The sequence below is a fragment of the Diaporthe batatas genome (assembly GCF_019321695.1).
Source record: "Diaporthe batatas strain CRI 302-4 chromosome Unknown Contig00001, whole genome shotgun sequence".
NCBI lineage: Eukaryota > Fungi > Ascomycota > Sordariomycetes > Diaporthales > Diaporthaceae > Diaporthe > Diaporthe batatas.
In genome coordinates, this window is record NW_025408548.1 from 2707896 (window position 1) to 2725208 (window position 17313).

At 42.2% G+C, this 17313-nt stretch overlaps 5 protein-coding genes across 5 annotated transcripts; 4 read left to right on the forward strand and 1 right to left on the reverse strand.

The window, feature by feature from the left end:
- Positions 1–285: 285 nt before the first annotated feature.
- Positions 286–1427, forward strand: KVR01_000150 (uncharacterized protein; the record flags this gene model as incomplete). The annotated part of the gene is made up of 2 exons (XM_044781415.1): positions 286–293; positions 320–1427. The coding sequence occupies 2 exons, from the start codon at positions 286–288 to the stop codon at positions 1425–1427; spliced, it is 1116 nt and encodes a 371-aa protein (XP_044650099.1).
- A 1072-nt stretch (positions 1428–2499) lies between these two features.
- Positions 2500–3433, forward strand: KVR01_000965 (uncharacterized protein; the record flags this gene model as incomplete). Its single annotated transcript, XM_044786260.1, has 3 exons — positions 2500–2550; positions 2625–3304; positions 3388–3433. 3 exons carry the CDS (start codon positions 2500–2502, stop codon positions 3431–3433), a joined length of 777 nt encoding a protein of 258 aa, XP_044650914.1.
- A 5743-nt stretch (positions 3434–9176) lies between these two features.
- Positions 9177–9897, forward strand: KVR01_000514 (uncharacterized protein; the record flags this gene model as incomplete). Its single annotated transcript, XM_044790804.1, has 5 exons — positions 9177–9281; positions 9337–9459; positions 9609–9662; positions 9721–9774; positions 9838–9897. 5 exons carry the CDS (start codon positions 9177–9179, stop codon positions 9895–9897), a joined length of 396 nt encoding a protein of 131 aa, XP_044650463.1.
- Positions 9898–12254: 2357 nt separating this feature from the next.
- Positions 12255–13591, forward strand: KVR01_000732 (uncharacterized protein). The gene has a single exon (XM_044785749.1). It carries the CDS (start codon positions 12369–12371, stop codon positions 13431–13433), a length of 1065 nt encoding a protein of 354 aa, XP_044650681.1. The 5' UTR covers positions 12255–12368; the 3' UTR covers positions 13434–13591.
- Positions 13592–14292: 701 nt separating this feature from the next.
- Positions 14293–15946, reverse strand: KVR01_000384 (uncharacterized protein). Its single transcript, XM_044786884.1, has one exon. The coding sequence runs from the start codon at positions 15898–15900 to the stop codon at positions 14605–14607; it is 1296 nt and encodes a 431-aa protein (XP_044650333.1). The 5' UTR covers positions 15901–15946; the 3' UTR covers positions 14293–14604.
- Positions 15947–17313: the final 1367 nt, after the last annotated feature.

Below are 17313 nucleotides of genomic sequence, written 5' to 3' on the forward strand. Positions count from 1 at the left end.
CCTTGGGACTTTTGCACCAAGGAACTCAACAGCAAGGAATACTGCAACTGTCTCGCTACACAAGGTCAGTTTTCTACAGCCAGCCGAGTCGAGTGTTCCTGCATGGATTCCTGGTGCGGGGACAGAAGGCCCAACTTTGGCTCTTTGATCGCTCCGGGATCTATGGGTCCTTCCACCGCACAGTGAGGAGTCCCAATAATCCCTACCTCTTAGCCATGGTTGGTTGTATGTTTATGAACAAGGGTGAATGGGGCATGTCACCTTTGGTTCATAGAAAAGGAAAGCATGAGTTCGTGAGCTTGCCATGTAAGCATGACAGCAAGAATCGGGAAGACATTTTCGTTCTATGCGGCAAGATCTTCGAGCGGGTACGCGGAACCCTCGTTGGCGATGGCCTCACTGTCTACAGAGCGAGACGGGCTGAAGATTTCGAAGAAAAATATGCTGTCAAGTTCAAATGGTCAGGAGTCTCCGAAAGAAACGAGATCAAAATGCTGAATTTGCTGAAGGAGAGGAATGTGTGGGGGGTGATACACCTCGAAGCATATTATGTTGGCGCGAGCACCGATATCTTGCACGACGACCTCACCCTCAAGCTGGGAAATCCTCTGACCGTGCAAGCGGATACTGATTCATCCGACGACGGTGTTGAAGAACGCAAAATGAAATCCCTTGGTCAAGACAGTCGGAACGAGCCTAGAGCATTCGCTTGTACGGTTGTTACACCCCAAGGTCGGACCCTCCACAACTATGAAACGATTCTGGAGGTCTTGTTGGCGCTACGCGACGCAGTCAAAGCCCACCGATCAATCTACCAGAACGGAAAGATCCTGCACAGAGATATCAATCCCTCTAACATCATTATTCCCTCCTACGACCCGAATACGGACAGAGATCACGCTGCGAGAGGCGTACTGATCGATTTTGACATGGCCAAAGAAAATTCACAGCCAGTCCAACCTCATCAAGCTGTCGGGACTTACATATTTCAGGCGATTGGGGTGTTACAGGCCTATTTGCCGGACAATCCCCACACCTATCGTCACGATATCGAGTCGTTCCTCTACACATTTCTTTTTCTTGCAGTCGCGCCGCGGCCTGTTCCCGAAGGAGAAAATCAGCTGCAACTCCCGGAATCCAGCGTGCTGCGGGAGTGGTACAAGGGAAGGTTGGTGGACAAAGCATATCGCAAAATGGACGATATGGAGTCGGCAGACGAGTTCAGGGGACGGATCGTATCGGAGTTCACCCCTGAGTTCCAACGGCTTGGGTCGCTGGCAGAGAGACTCAGGGAAATTTTGTTCCCCGTCGACAAAGACGGCAAGATCTTGATGGGAACGGATATGACTGAGCAAGGGACGAATGCTCTATACGATGCAGTCATCGGTGCATTCGAAGATGCGGCATTGGAACATGCGAGACTGTAGTCCAAGGATGTCTTTTTGTCTAGAAGTTGAAACTCCAGAAGGTTTGTTCTTTCTGAATAACTTAGCGGTGAGCACGGAGTGCGTGGAGCCGAGATTGTTCTCAAGGAGAAGGCACAAACACACACGATCGATGGGTAGAGAGCAGAATTTGGCGTGCTTGGGATGAGTGTTCTTGATCAATATTTTTCAAGGCCACTTTGGGCTTTCCGCCCACTAACCATCCTTTACCACCCGTCAAATAACGTCTAGCATCTAGCAAGATCCCACAGGAACTTGCTACATGCTAGACTACAATCCCATTTGCTTATCACCATACCCGATGATTTAGTTGCTTCGTGTCTTGAGCGCATACCATCGTATGAAGGCGCCATGTATGTCCTCGGACGTATACGGAATAGAAGCGAAACCACATATTTAGATTGTGGAGTCCTAAGAGGACTTCTATGATCGAGGTATTCTCTACAGCCTGTGAGTTGCGCCTCATTGAAGAACTGTTGACTAAGACACAACGGGAGCTATTACAAGAGCTTTGCAATTTTGGGGTCAGCAATTCTGGGTGGTCTAACCCTCGGTCGCCCGCCAACTTGCCCAGGTGCTGGAAAACAAGCCTTGCTGATATATGTACACATCAAAGAAATATGTAACGATGATGATGATGAATATTTCCGATACCCGTCATCACATTCGGACCCATCGCATTTCGGAACGTAAGGTTGCCCCGACGGTCCCGACGAAACTGTTCCCTTAGTTTGGAGCTTGTGGTAGGGCTGACTGACTCCTTTACAGTCTGCGGGAAAAGTCCATGACGCAACGGTTTCAACGCCATCGGCTTTGTTGTGTCTGCATCTAACTTGAACAACCACAAGTCAGTTTTACATCATCACTAAGCACAGATTAAAAGGACACCATACGCAGGCCGAGATCGCTGCGAGAATCTTCATACATACATTGCATGCATCCATATAAACCAGTTTGAATAATCAGGAGCAACACGACCTCGATCTCTGCAGAAGCCTATTACACCTGGCACGAGATTCACGCAAGGCACCCCAGGGTAAAGATATCAGTCAAGATGGGCGTCACACTGTCCACCGCGCGCTATATTGCGCCTATTTCGTTTGTCGTAAGAAATTCCTTCGTGTCAAGAGTTTTCGCACACTGTGCCGTTGGAAGGTTCTAACCGAAAGCCTTCGGTAGATCGACTTTGCCGCTCAGCAATATGGAATGCTTAGCACGCCGAACATGAAGGACGTTCATGACGCCAACCTCTCCTTCTGGTCTCCCCAGCCATTCTTCATCGCAGGATTCTTCTTCCCACAACAGCTGTTTCAGCTTGCCTGGATTTGGCGCCTGTGGCGATCTAATGACCAGTCTGCACTTGAGGATGAGGCAGTGAACACAATGGTCGACTTCAGCCCGTTCTACACTGTGGGGAATCTCTGCATCGCAAGCTGGATGGTCTTCTGGAACGCCTCGGACCTCAAGACTAGCAACATATTCGTGGTCATCAATTCCCTCGCCCAGCTGTACTACATCTTTGGTCGTCTCCCGCCGATGAATTCGAACTCCACAAACTCGATTTTGACACACATTGTGAGCAAGACTTTCGCCGGAATCGGTGTTCTGGACTTGTTGCACAACGGATCTGTTGCGTACTTCGTCCACCAACAGCCCTCAACTGCTGTCAAAGTCCTGACCGGATTGGGATTCGCGGGTCTCGCGTCTTGCAGTGACTGGATTTTCGGAGGATGCCTTGTGTATGATCTCGTGGCTCTGTCAGTTGGGCAGCGGGCTTACGGCAACGAGAGCTGGAGCAATATGCTGGGACTGTTCGCTGCAGGAACAGCCACTCTTGTTGTTGCCAAGAACCTTTTGAGGTAAGTGGTTATGACACATGACCTCGATACCAAGACGGGCCACCGGAGGTCTCTTTTCGTGTGCATGCTGACACCAATTATAGGCCACCGTACATCCGCTCACCTAAATCTGACTATAGTGCTCTATGAGGAGTCTGCAGGGTTATCAGTTGCGAAAGCGAAACAGAATTGTGAGCTTTTGGGCTGAAACTCATGGTGGTCATGTGGCAGGACCTCACAAAGGCGTTTGTGCGGGATCGAGTTTACGGACGTGATGCATACTCTTCATTGTACGATATCGTGTGGCTTGGCAAGGGGGAGAACCGACTTAGCCGGGCAAATGAACTTCATGCGTCGTGTTTGTAATTTCCCATGAATGGAACGTGAACCAATGTATTCCGTGCTCGAATAGCTGAAATTGTGAAACTTGAGAAGGCCAGAGTACCGGGGTACATCACACGTTCTCTATCATATCACACGCGACTTTTGAGCTGCAACCTTGCCTAAAGACCATTCACATGGCGCATACTCTTTTCGAGATTAAATAAATCGTTACACACTTTACATAATTAGCGTTGACTAAATCTATTGTATAATATGCTCATACCATTGACTTACAGCTGTCTTGGGACGAGAGTCTACGTCACAGGCAGAAAACACGAGATCGGTCATGACACTATATTGTAAATTATGTTCTTCTTTGGGCTCTCTGGCTTCAGAATTTTGCAAGCATCTAAGCTAACTAGGTGGGTACTCAGGTCCACAGGTCGAAAGGCCTCTGCTCTTACAAACGTAGCTCATATCGCCCAGCCCACCAAAATACCCAATCACATCTCATTATAAGCATACCTAGGCTTCAGCCACATTATATTTTTTATTTAACTATATATTTATCTATCCCTTTTAAATATAAGGCTAAAAGATCTATAATTATAATTTTATAATTAGTTTTTTATTTAATTATATTATATTATTATAACTTTATTTAATCTTTAACTTTATTTAAACTTTTTTTTAAGCTTTTTTAATTTTTTTTTTAAGGAAGTTAAATTTAAAGGGGAGCCTTTAAGCTTAAGTTTAAGATTCTTATAAATCTTAATTTTTTTTAAATTAAGTTTATAATCTCTTAGCTTTTTAAAAAATATATTAACTATTTTAAATATTAAAAACTTCTTTTTAAAATAAAAGTTTATTTTTATATAATTATAAACTTAATTATTAATAATTATTTTTTCTTTTATTTATAAATTATTAAATTTATAAACCTAGATAATAGAGTATAGTTACCTTACCTAAAGGTTATCTTTTAGTTTAATAGGTTAATATACCTTAAAATCCCCTTTAAACAATGAATATCTAACTATGATAACAAGCGTGGCAGGCTGAGCAACTGCTTTCAAGTAGTTTTACTTGCAATATAACGGAGCTGATAGATGAGTGTTTACTTGTAGAGCAGAGCCAGAACCCTAATTAGGGGAATGGTAGCTTTTATCTTCACCTATTTTAACTAACTTAGAAGGTCTAAGTTATATAGTAATCTTATATATAGTACTTAATAGGATTAAGACTAGCCTATAATTTATAATAACTTTAACCTTTAATATATTAACTTAAATAAATTAAATGTAACTTAATATACTAATATAGAAAGATATTCTTTAATAGTAAATAGTATTATAAATATAAATTATAAAGTTATTATAAAAAGTTCTATATAATAAACTTAATAAAATTAATTTTTAAAAGATATATTATATCTTATCTTTTTAAAACTCTAACTATTTACTTTTAATTTAATAATAGAATTAAAAATATAAATAGTTTATATATTTATCTATTTATTATCCTTTAAATTTTAAACTAATTATTAACTTATACTTTAAGTATAAAGTTAATAATTACTTACTATATACCTTTAAACTTATTTATATATAATAAAGTTATTAACTTCATTTATAAAGCTTTTTTCTACTATATTTCTTATATATTATATAAAAATAAATAAATCTTTAATAATAAAGTAATATATTTAAAGAAAAAGGTTTAATTTTTAAATATTTAAACTTTTACTTTTTTATATAATATTTATTTAATATATAATAAATAAACTCCTTTTAAATATAAAGTTAAAAGACTTATAATTATAATTTTTAATTATTTTTATTTAACTCTTTTATTATATTATAATTTAATTTAACTTTATTTAAACTTTTTTAAGTTTTATAAAAGCTTTTATTTTTATAAATATAAACTTTAAATTAAAATCTTTAAACTTAAGTTTAAAATTTTATAAATTTTAATATACTTTAAATTAAACTTATAATCCCTTAACTTTTTAAAAATATATTAATTATTTTAAATATTAATAAATCTTTTAAAATAAAAGTTTATTTTTATATAATTATAGATTTAATTATTAATAATTTTTTTTCTATTTATAGTAGAGCTATTAGAATTATAAACTTAGATATTATATATAATAATAAAGTATAGTTACCTTACTTAGAGGTTATCTCTTAATTTAATAAGTTATATAGTAGGTTAAGTAATTACTTTTAAGTAGTTTTACTTATAATATAGTGAAGTTAATAGTCTTTTAGGTTTATTAGATAGGTGTTTATTTATAGAGTAAAGCTAGAACCCTAGTTGGGGGAATGGTAGCTTTATCTTCACCTATTTCAACTAACTTGCCTAAATCACATAGCGACCTCACACATAGTGCTTGACGGCATTAAGACTAGTATATACTACATTGCATCACCCTATACATTTTCAGTTAATCTTAGAATATAAAGCAGCCCGCGGTTTATAAGAGCTTTAACCTTTAATGAACTAAGTATAGCCTAGTGTATTAATATAGGAAGGCGTCTTCTAATAATAGATAGTATTATAGATATAGTAGATTATAAAGTTATTATAAAAAGTCTTATATAATAAACTTAATTAAGTTAATCTTTAAAAAATATATTATATCTTATTTTATTAAAACCTTAACTATTTACTTTTAGTTTAATAATAGAATTAAAAAAATATAAATAATTTATAATAAATAAACTCTATTTAATTTTTTAAAAAGTTTTAATCTTTTTATAAAATTTATATAAAAGCTTTTAAATAAATTTATTATTATAATATTATTATTCTATTAATTATATATTTAAAATAAAAATTATAATATATTTAATTTATTTAATAAAATAGATTTAAATAATTATATAATAAATATATTAATAAAAGAATTAACTTATTAAATTTTATATTATAAGATTCTTCTTCTTATAAAAACTATTTTAAAACTATTTTAATTTTATTATATAATTATTTTATTAACTTTTTAATATAATATTATTAAAAGTAATACCTTTTAACTTTATTTATATAATATAAAGCTTAATTATATACTTATATATTATATTCTTTTTCTACTATTATTAATACTATATTTCTTTAAACACTAGATCTTAAATATTTACTACTATATAAAAGCGCTATATATATTTTATATATATAGGGATTAAAAACGAAACCACCCTGTGAGCATGCCTAGGTGGTGTACCCCACAATCAAATCACTGGGCCCCCGTTCTCAGCATTGGTAGTCACCTTCCCATCCCATAAATCGCCGTCGATGAAGCACGCATTGGCAGGCCTGACATTCCTCTTCAGTGCTCCCATCAGACGTGGGATCAAGTGAGACTGTAGCGAGAAAATACGCACTCCAATTCTTCCCGGGTGCCATTCGTTTCCTTACCCTGGCGGAAGGCTTTTGCAAGCAGTTTCGAGAAGAATGAGATTTAGCTGGGGTCCCAAGAAACAGACTGTATGTCGCTTGGCTCCACGGTACGTCTGGATTCCGAAGCCAAACATCCCGGGGCCCCGTTGGCGACTCGCTATCTTGGTGCACTTGCATCACTGCTTAGCTGTGTCCAAGTTTCAAAGATCAGGCAGGCCAAGTAATAGATTCTTGAAATGCATCAAGAGGCAGTAGCACCCGCGGACTTCGTTCAGTTACCCCCAGGCAATCGACTCGCCGTCCAGTTGACGCTTTCAAAGATCGCCAGCCACACACTAGGAGGCACTAAGAAGTCAGCGATCGTGAAGTCAGACCCCCGGGGCCGTGATTCTAGTTTTGAATCATTTATTACCAGTCTCGCCGCCTGGAGTAAATCGCACGAGCTTTCCCTGGGATTTGGCCGCCACCCAGACGTGTCATTCCATATCAACTGCCATAATGCGCGGGCATCCGGCATCCAGCCATGTTTCGAGTTGGACGAATGGCTGGCTTTTCTTTTTTTGAAACAGAACCGTCGTTCGTGTTGTAGTTGTACCGGAATAACCCCCCTTAGACGTCTCGCTCGCGCACATGATCTTGTTTTCTAGTGAGAAGACGGGCCCGTTTGGCACGGGCTCCCGCACAGATTCCGGCCTGGCCTCGCTGGGGCCTCCGTCCATGCACCAGTGCCGGTCGATCGGATCCTCCTCGTCCGATGCCATGGACCCTGCCCACCGTCGCCCCTTCGCGTCTATTGCGCCATCGTTCATCCTCATGTTTGCGTTGAGGCCCTTTCCACTGTGCTGGGTCGCGATATCCTCCAGGGTCCATGTTCTGAGCTTCTCTAGCGACAGCAGGGCGATGTCAAGCCTGGTCTGCACGGCTAGGACATCTCTACTTTTGGTACTTCCAATATTCAAATGTTGTGATGGGCTGGTCGTAAGTCTTCCGTTGTTCCCACTGGGTCTTGAGCATTTACCGCTATATGAAGGCGCCACATACATTATATATATATATGGGGATTACAAACGAAATCACTTTGTTGTTCTCAACCTTCTGATTCGGGTGCCTTATTCACTAGTCGGGTTTTGATGTCGACAGAGAAGAATATCTTGTCACTTGCACGGTACAGTGGGCTCTCGCCGAGCCTGTGACAGTTGGAAGCCACTCTTGCGCTGAATGCTGCTTCATTACGAGAGTTGCTTGTGACATATCTAATAAAAGCTGAAATATATTTTCAGATCAATATTTGCGTTGTGCTTCAAAGCTGGAGGAGTGGGTAGGATAGAGTCATCCAACAGCCATGCATTTCTAACGAATGCAGATGACAGTGGAAACGCGGTGATAATTCGAAGTTCTTTGGTCGTAACGGCACACTGGCACTCAACCAGCCAGAGTCACAGTCGCTTGGACCCTTTTACCTGGCCTAGTTCTAATAATATTCCGTGATCAAGCTCACGCTAAAACATCTGTCATCCGTTCCCCCCAGGCGCGCGTTTCGAGAACCGCCTAGCGGCAAGCCGTGCTCAAGTGCACATCCGAACAGGACTCGCCAACAGCGCAACACTAGGACCTGAGCGGCGGCAACTAATTCTTTTAATCGGGATACTATTGGTAGTCAGGGGTAAGCCGCCGCGGTCATGGGAGACGGACTTGATCTGGACCTGCTCTGACTTGCAGCTCACCCTCGGTGCCGCAATGGCCTCGGGACTTTCAGCCCTCGGTACCTTGTCAACCTGTGCACCGCGTGCGCTGACCCGTCACTGTTATTCGGGCTCTCCAACAAGCTAATGCAAGCGAACACAAATCACTAAGTCCCTTAATTGAGCCTTCGCAATGACCTCCTCAATCGTGCTTCGTGTGCGCCGGTTACACTGCTGCAGTCCCCTGACTAGGCCTTTGGTGTACAAGCCCAACATTCATCCTCCTGTACCTATCAAATGCTTAAGAAATAAAAGAGATGTTGTTTCCTCGCAAGTTTGAATGCCTTTTCTTTCTATCCTGAGCATTCACTAAAGCTTTCCTACACGATCTTCCACCTTCATTCGCTTGTCAAGCATTTGACTACTGTCACTCTTTCAACATAATTTAGTCAACAAGATTAAACATTCCCAAACTTAAAATGTTCTCTCTCGTTCAGCTCTTTACCTTCGGTCTGGCCGCCTTGACCGCCCGCAATGGGTTCCAGGTCTCGACCACCAGCAATGTTGGAGTCTCTCGGGTTGCGGTAAGAAGGATCTTCGCTGTTCAATCTCAACATAGACTAATCAAACAATATACAGGGCTCGGCCTTGATGGCTTTCGCTATCCCAGCATTGGCAATGCCACTTGAAAACACTCAGCTCGTTGCTAGGAATGGCACGGAGGCTGCTGGAGGCGAGGATTGCAATGACGATTCTGAGGATGTAAGTCTCTTACGGCTTACGCATTTGTCCATAATCTCCGTATCTAACGTACTAACCCCTGTATGTGCAGGACTCGCAAGATGATGATGATGTTAGTCTCTCGATTTTATCATCTCTAGGCCACCGCTCCATGTACTAACCTCTATCAGGATCAGGAAGACGATAAGGATGACGACGAGGCCGATTCGGAAGATGATAAGGAGGTTAGTATTTCGATTTTATCATCTCTAGGCCACCGCTCCATGTACTAACCTCTATCAGGATCAGGAAGACGATAAGGATGACGACGAGGCCGATTCGGAAGATGATAAGGACGTTAGTATTTCGAACTGGCCGTTTCTAGGCCAACGTTTCATTGACTAACCCCCGTTTGAACAGGATCAGGAAGATGACGAAGGCGATGAGGAGCACGATTCGGAAGACAACGAGAAGCCTTGATCGATCAAACTTAGAGGACTTGCTTCCAAATCCGTGCTGTAATGCCTGTGAGACGGTCCGGGCTGCCACTTTCGTGATTGGCTATGTCTGCAGCGCTATAATGGCAGTCTTGTAGGTCCTCAGAGGTGCCCGGTCGGCGAGCCTTGCGGCATCTTGCCCAGTTGCTGAATAGTGATTAAGTAGTTGTACGTGCTGTCACATTGGGTTGCACTGAAGCATCACCTCATATCTTAGGGGACCTAAAAGGAAGATACGATGTATAACTGTTTATGCTCCTAAATCTATGCTTCAGGAATCTATGATGATATGATACTGATTGATGAAGTACGAATGCTGGCCAGTGGCTTTATCTGACCAGTTCTGACGGGAATAGTAAACTGACTGGTTAGGAGGTGGCTAGCGTAGCCTGGGGAGAGGACGTGACTTGTTCTAAAGTATCCAGACTTCATTATTAAGACCAGTCACGAATCCGATATTGGTAAAATAATTGAGGGTGCTGATCGGGATCTACGGAGCGTACTGGGGCTACTTCCTGTGCAAGGCTGGTCGTGTGTTCACGGGCTTCGCAATGACTCACTATACGCTACCGGTAGTTGATCATTTATAAGTACACTGAGCAGCTTATTGTCAGTCCGCAGTAATACCTCAGTGTTCTGAAACACCCTGTCTCGAATTGAGGGGGGGATGAGGTAGAGAAAGCCTCACTCAGCTTGGTACAGCTTGTTCAAGCTTCCACCACAAGGAACGAATCTGCCTCTGGGCACCAGATCTAGCGGCTCTGCTAGCTTTCAGACTTAGGGAATGTTTTGAAGCCCTTACATAAGGAATGGATAAGAGGTATAGTAAAAGGTTTGAGTTGCGCGGAGGGTTCTTCAGGACACTAGATTGGCCTTCATGTCTCCTCAAGAGAACTATTTATTTAACTAGAAACGAGTGACACTGTCCTTGCTCCACCTGGGAGATACTAAGAGATTCTGTGCTGATATAAATACACACGCACACACACACAACAAGAAGAGTGTGAGAGAGGGGGTGTTGGTTGCATGCCGTGCTAAGGGAGTGTCCCAAACTGTTGCAAGTGAAGCAATAATCCGTCGACTGGACACATCTTGAAAGCCGGCTCAAGTCCCATCAAGGATCCTCTGTAAAACAATTTTCGAAGACAATATAAATCAGTTTCGTGAATATCCGGTACAAGCATCGCAGACCCTATGGTTGCAGGGTTGGATGACATAGCCTTCTTGAACAACACGCCTCCCACCGCATCTTCCATAGCGATTCGGGCCATATCCGCAAGAGTCGTAACAGCACCTCCATACACCACCAAGCTGATTGTGGCGGCAGTTGGGCTTGCCACAGCATGCATCATACTGATTGGAACGGGTGGCGCTTCTATTTCGGCACATGATTTTCCTGCCGGTCGGGCCTCTTCTATGGCTTGGGCAGTAACTGACGCTTCTTGAGGTGTGCTTGCCGCAACGAAAGATCTGTTTCACGCTGTGGCACATTTTAATTTTGCTGAGACTTGTTGCTAAGAATAATATATCGAAAGGGTTTGGGAGAATGTTTTATCAGAGGCGTTTGATCGGTGTGATGTGATGTGTTCTAGATGCTCCCAAACAGTCGACTTCTTCGATGAGCCCCCTCATATATGTACACAATTACAGGCGATGACGAACCATAGATTGCGACCAAATTTAGAGCTGGCGCGCCGCAATGATCCAAGAACAGATCGATGTGGCCTTCAGGAAGCCATGTTTGCTCCTAGACTGGCTAAGGGTGGTCATGGCCTTGGTGAGACTGGGCTACCAACAGAGCAAAGAATTGCAACGATGGTGTGCACAACGAGACATGCTGTGGTTGGATTTTGAGGCCACATCTCGTATTGAATTGATGTTGGCCAACGAAGTAGGGTGTTGGCGCTGGCATCGAGGCCTTAGCGGATCCAGTTGGGCGGTCGAACATTTGAAGGCCCGGGGCCTCACCGGGGTGTCCTTCTTCAGTACCTAGGTACCCATCGCTTTACCTGTTGGTTCCTGAATGTGGAGCTGCATGAGATCCGTCAACTGCGAGTGAAACTTGCTAATTTTGGAACATGAAGTTACTACCTACTTAAGTAGGTAATTATACATAGTATCCAGCTAAGCTACCTACTAAGTAGGTACCTGGGCCGGCCCAAAATTTGGCGCGGGGAGCGGCACAGAACCAACGTACTCGGCACAGCAATCCTGCAGGCAAAGCCACTAAAGCTTTCAAGGGCCACTAAAAATCGGCCGTGTGGGGCGCATGAAAATGGCATCTTCAATGTGATCCCAGAAATCCCCTCTTCTGTTGCTTTCTGAACCGCTACCTCCCTGCTAGAACGTACAACAGACACTGTTTCTTATCATTACTCTGATCAAAAAGAAATTCGGCCATTCCTTCAGCATACATACGGCATTTGTAGTGACTCATTGGAGCCCATCATTACAATGGACGTCATCGGAGTCTTCGTCGACATTGAAGGCCAAGAAGGTGCCCAGGTTACGTTTCTCACGGAGAAGAGCAACGAGCACATCGCTATATCCCTTTCAAAATCCAATACGAAAGAGAACCGGATATCCAGAGGTTCTGAAGACGCCCACATAATTGACCACCTAATCGAGCTCCTAGCCCGATCCATGGATGCAGAGGACGAAGATGAGGCAGATGCCCTACAGGACGAGGCTTTAGAAGTTATCTACCCGGTAGCTAAATCCCTCGATCAAGATAGTGGAGCATCAGAAGAGTCAGTTCAACCAAGAGAACTTGTTTTGCACAATCTGCTGTTTCCGAAAACATCCTTTTACCGGCTTGAGGAGGTGGCTGGCAAGCTTACCACAGTCCCTATCCCACCAAACGAAGCATATGGGCCAACACACAACGAAGACCAGGACCAAAACATGACTGGACTTGAGGACAACGTATACATCAACACTTCACTCCCATCCTACCTACCTGAGCAGATTAAGGTAGTTGAGGAGCTCGTTTGTGGTGGAGGTACGGTTTGCCTAGCCCAGGTCAATGGCTGCCAGATGCTTTGCAAAGCTCGAAAAGACGGTCTTCAAAACTACAATCTTAAGCGAGAGATCGACTGTTTACAGAAAATCTCACAAGAAAACCTAGGCAAGATCCTTATACCAAGGCTGCTAGGCTATGTGAAACACCCAAGATCTGGCGCCATACTTGGGTTCTTACGGGAGTGGATACCCTCTAAAGACAACCTTAAGGATCTCAAGGAGGCAGGATTTCCAGATTTTCCCAAGGAAATACGGCAAAAGGTAGGATCCCAGATCAAGGAGACGGTTGAAATTCTTCATGGGATTAAAGTTGTTTGGGGTGATGCAAAGCCGAGCAACGTGGTTGTCGACCTAAACAACGATGCGTGGCTGATTGACTTTGGAGGTGGTTGGTCAGAAGGCTGGGTGGATGAAAACTTGCAAAATACTGTGGAAGGGGACCAGCAAGCGGTTGCGAGGATTCTGGAGTTCCTGGACGTCAGCATATCCGGCATGTAAAGTACGTGGGAAATATCCAGGCTGCTGATGGTGGGAGGAGGGGGTGTTGAAGACAGACTCCAGCTGGATGCGCTATTGCTGGACAACTTACCGTATGTGTGAGATAGGGCAACCAATTGGTCAGACCCAAAAGACTTGTTTCCAATGAATCAACTCCGCAGTAATTGCTCACGCTCCGTGTTGTCACAAGAGGGGAAATAGAGAAAAGGCAACTATCCTCAATACGTCAATTACAGTTAAGTCAGCGCTACCTTCTATGTAAGGGGGAAGGTTTGAGGGGATTGCGAAAGGAAGGCTAAGGTCTTTAAGTGGGTGGGCGACTGGGCCACCGCTGGATGACTACTTAAGCAGGAAGCCAGTTGGGGCCCCCAGGCACCCACGCACACACACTTACACGTGTTGCGTTGATCTGTTTCGCAGTGGTCACATGCATTCACTGTGGTCGCTTCGCCGTGGGGAGCTATTTGGCTGTGATGGCTAGTATTGTACTGTGGCTATTCAAATATGGATACCTATAATAAATTTCATATACTTGGAAGAAAAAGCTAGGATGTAAATTCACGGGCTATCGCCTTGGCAACACAGAGGTGTAATATCTATGAATACCTCTCCCTTACCTCGTGCTGATCAGCAGCCTGGCTGTTGTAAGTTGCCTCATTTTGCTGTGCCCGGATGATGGATGGGGTGTAAAAGGAGCGGTGCAAAAGGGAATCAGGCCCGCCGTTGCGGCTATTCAGGGTTCCTTTTTCTTTAGGGGCCTACCTATCGGATAGCGCACCTAGAGCTCGCTCACAGCTCTTAATCTTGTAATTTCATACAATAACATCCTGTCACATAATTGTCAAGCAGCGTAAAACATTTTTAAACTACTCCCGTGGTTATCCGTCACGAAACATGACCTATTGAGACCAAACCCTGTGCTGTTGTCGCGGTCATTGCCCTAACGGTACGTAGCTGGTTGAATCTATGAAACGGTCAAAATGCCCTAGAGTCACTTAGTAGTTGATAAACAGAATGCCTTAACTGTGGCCCAGTGGTAGGCGGCCAGTTCTCAGCCCCACGGCATGCTTCCACATGAGCTTAGAAGAGCTGTGTAATACACTACGACAACTTATCCTTTGGCCGTACCAGGCAACTATACATATAAGGGGTAAAAAGGGGGCGGGAAGAGTCAAACGTTGTGCAGGGAACTAGTGATAGCAAAGAGCATGGTCCCCATTCCATCGACTCCCTCCAGCCATTGGTCCACTCTCTTTCGGCGCTCAGCGAGACCAGCCACGTCTAACCATGAAGGGGCTGGCCAGAGCTCATCAATGGATAGACCTGGCCCGGCCCAGTCCGCCAGATCGTTGTTATATTCCCCCTCCCAATCCTGCGGTGTCTTGGCTTCCCACAGGCTCCGGCTTGAAGGCGCAGGCAAGCCCTTGAGCTCGGTGCCAAAGAAGCTGGGAAGGCCCTCGTGGGTAGACAGCATGTTGTCGAAGAGGTACATGGTGTAAAGCGTCCGGCGCTTCGCCTCGGCGACGACCCAGCTCTCCCAACTCGGCCTCGCCCGGTTCTGTTCCGCCACGCAGACCAGCCCGCGCTTGCTACACAGCGACGCGAGCTCCTGGAGGTCCATCATCATCCGGCGCATGGAGTGGCCGACGAGGTGGCCGAGCTTGGAGAACATGACCAGCAGGTAGAGGAGGTGTGCCTGGAACGCCGAGAGCAGGGTGATGCCGTCGGTCATGGCGGCGTGCTGCTCGAAGATGCTGCTTGCCTCCCTCTGCATCACGTCCGCGGCGGTGGTGTCACTGCCGGGGAGAAGGCGCTCGCAGATGCGGACCAGGCTCAGGCAGGTGGACAACGGAGGCCGAGCCAGCGGAGGATGCATCTGCGCTGGGTGGATGAAAGGGGGGAGCTGGCGCCCGCGGACGGCCATTGAGGCATAGGACCCGAGTATCCTGGGCATGAAAGCCTTGATGTGACCTGGGAAGTCTTTGACCGTCTGCCCTGGCACTGGGACGTATTGATTCAGCCAACGGCTGCTGATGTAGTCTGCGTTTATGGGGCAGACGAGGTCTTTGTCTACACGCGCCGAGGTACTATCTGGAGTTGAATCCTGGTCGTTTGGAGCTGCCGGAGCTGCCGGTGCAGGTTGTGGTGGTCGTAGTGGTTGTGGTGGTGACACCGGCGCTTCTGAGGAGATCACGGTTGGCCCACCGGGAGTTGTTGATGTCAAGTGTCCGGACGAAGCACCGGGCAGCGGACTTCTGCCGGCGCTGGGAGTGATGGTGTTGTCACTGTGCCGTGAGCCGTCGACAGAAGCCGCCGGGGTTCGGACCGGCTCGCGAAGGTAAGCGCAGTTGAGGCCGCGTTGTGCGCATCTACCGCAGAGTTGTGGACGGCGGTCACATCTCGCCTTGGCAGTGGAACAATTCTGACAGGCCTTCTGCCGGGATCTTGCATATCTGCTGGGTTTCATGGCGGAGATGACCGCTCTGTAAACCTCGGAACGGAGGTGACGGGACGGGCAGAGGAGTTGTTAGTCGAAAACATGCAGGCTGGGGAGGTCTTAGCTGTGGCAAATATTATAGAGTACGTCATCGGGTTCCCGGACACCCCCCCCTCTCGGATATAATCTTACCCCTTTCCTCTTCCCTCCCTTCCAACTTTAAATAACCACAACTTTACAAAAAAAAATTTTTATATTACTAAATTAATACTAATAGTATTATATAACTTTAAAAAATATTATATTAACCTTATACTTAGTAATATTTATATTAAAAAGCTATTTTATATATAATAGTTAAATAATATAAAATTAACTAAAATATATTATATAACTACTTTTAAGGTAAAAAGTTAACTAATAAAGCCTATAAGGGTATATAAAAGTTATTAATAAGGCTAAAACTATTAATTATATAGTAAATTTTTATAAAAATTTACTAATTACCTATTTTTAAAATTATAAATTAAAGTCTTTATTTTTAATTTTTATAAACTTTTAGTAGTAATAAAAGATTAAAAGTTATAAGTTAATTATTTTTTTATAGTACTTATAAGTATAAATAAAGGTTAGTATATTTTTAAAAATAAAAGCTTTTATTAGTAATAAAGCCTATATTAAAAAGTTTTTTAGTTTTTAAATTATATAGTTTTAACTAAAAGTTAAAACTATTAATATTACTAATATTAATAAAACTAATACTATTAAGTAAAAATTTAATATTATTAAATATTTAAAATTATTTAATTTATAAAAATATTTTTAATAAATATTTCTTTTAATAATTAGTTTATATACCTTAAAGCTATTATTAGTAATAAGTAAAGATTAACCTTAATAATAATATTTAAAGAAGAGAATTTTTAAAATAATAGTTTTTAATAAAGTATTTAGTTAAAAGTTTATTAAAAATAAAAATAAATAGTTTACTATTTTAATTTTTATAAATAATTTATAAAAGTTTATTTACTTAAAATTATATTTATAAATAAATTAAAATAATAGCTTTTAATACTTAATAGGTTTTTAATTTATATATTTTAATTAATAATAGTATAGGCTTAATATTATAAAATATTTTTTTATTTACCTTTATATATCTTATATTTTTATAATTATATAATAAAACTTATTTTTATTTTTAAAGTATTACTATTAAAAGGAGTATAGTAAAATTACCTTTATTTTTAGTATAATATTTATTAATAAATAACTAGTAATTAATTACTATAAATAGGCTTTTAATAAGACTTTTATAAAAATATTTTAAGTAGCTTTTTTAACTAGAATAATCCTTTATAATTTAAAAAGATTTTTAATATATTTAACTACTTAATAATATAAAAAGGATTTTAAAGTTAAAAAGAAATTATAAATACTATT

Bases quoted from the DNA above. Each gene is read 5' to 3' on its own strand.
- KVR01_000732 (XM_044785749.1), top strand. From the start codon at position 12,369: ATGGACGTCATCGGAGTCTTCGTCGACATTGAAGGCCAAGAAGGTGCC.
- KVR01_000384 (XM_044786884.1), bottom strand. From the start codon at position 15,900: ATGAAACCCAGCAGATATGCAAGATCCCGGCAGAAGGCCTGTCAGAAT.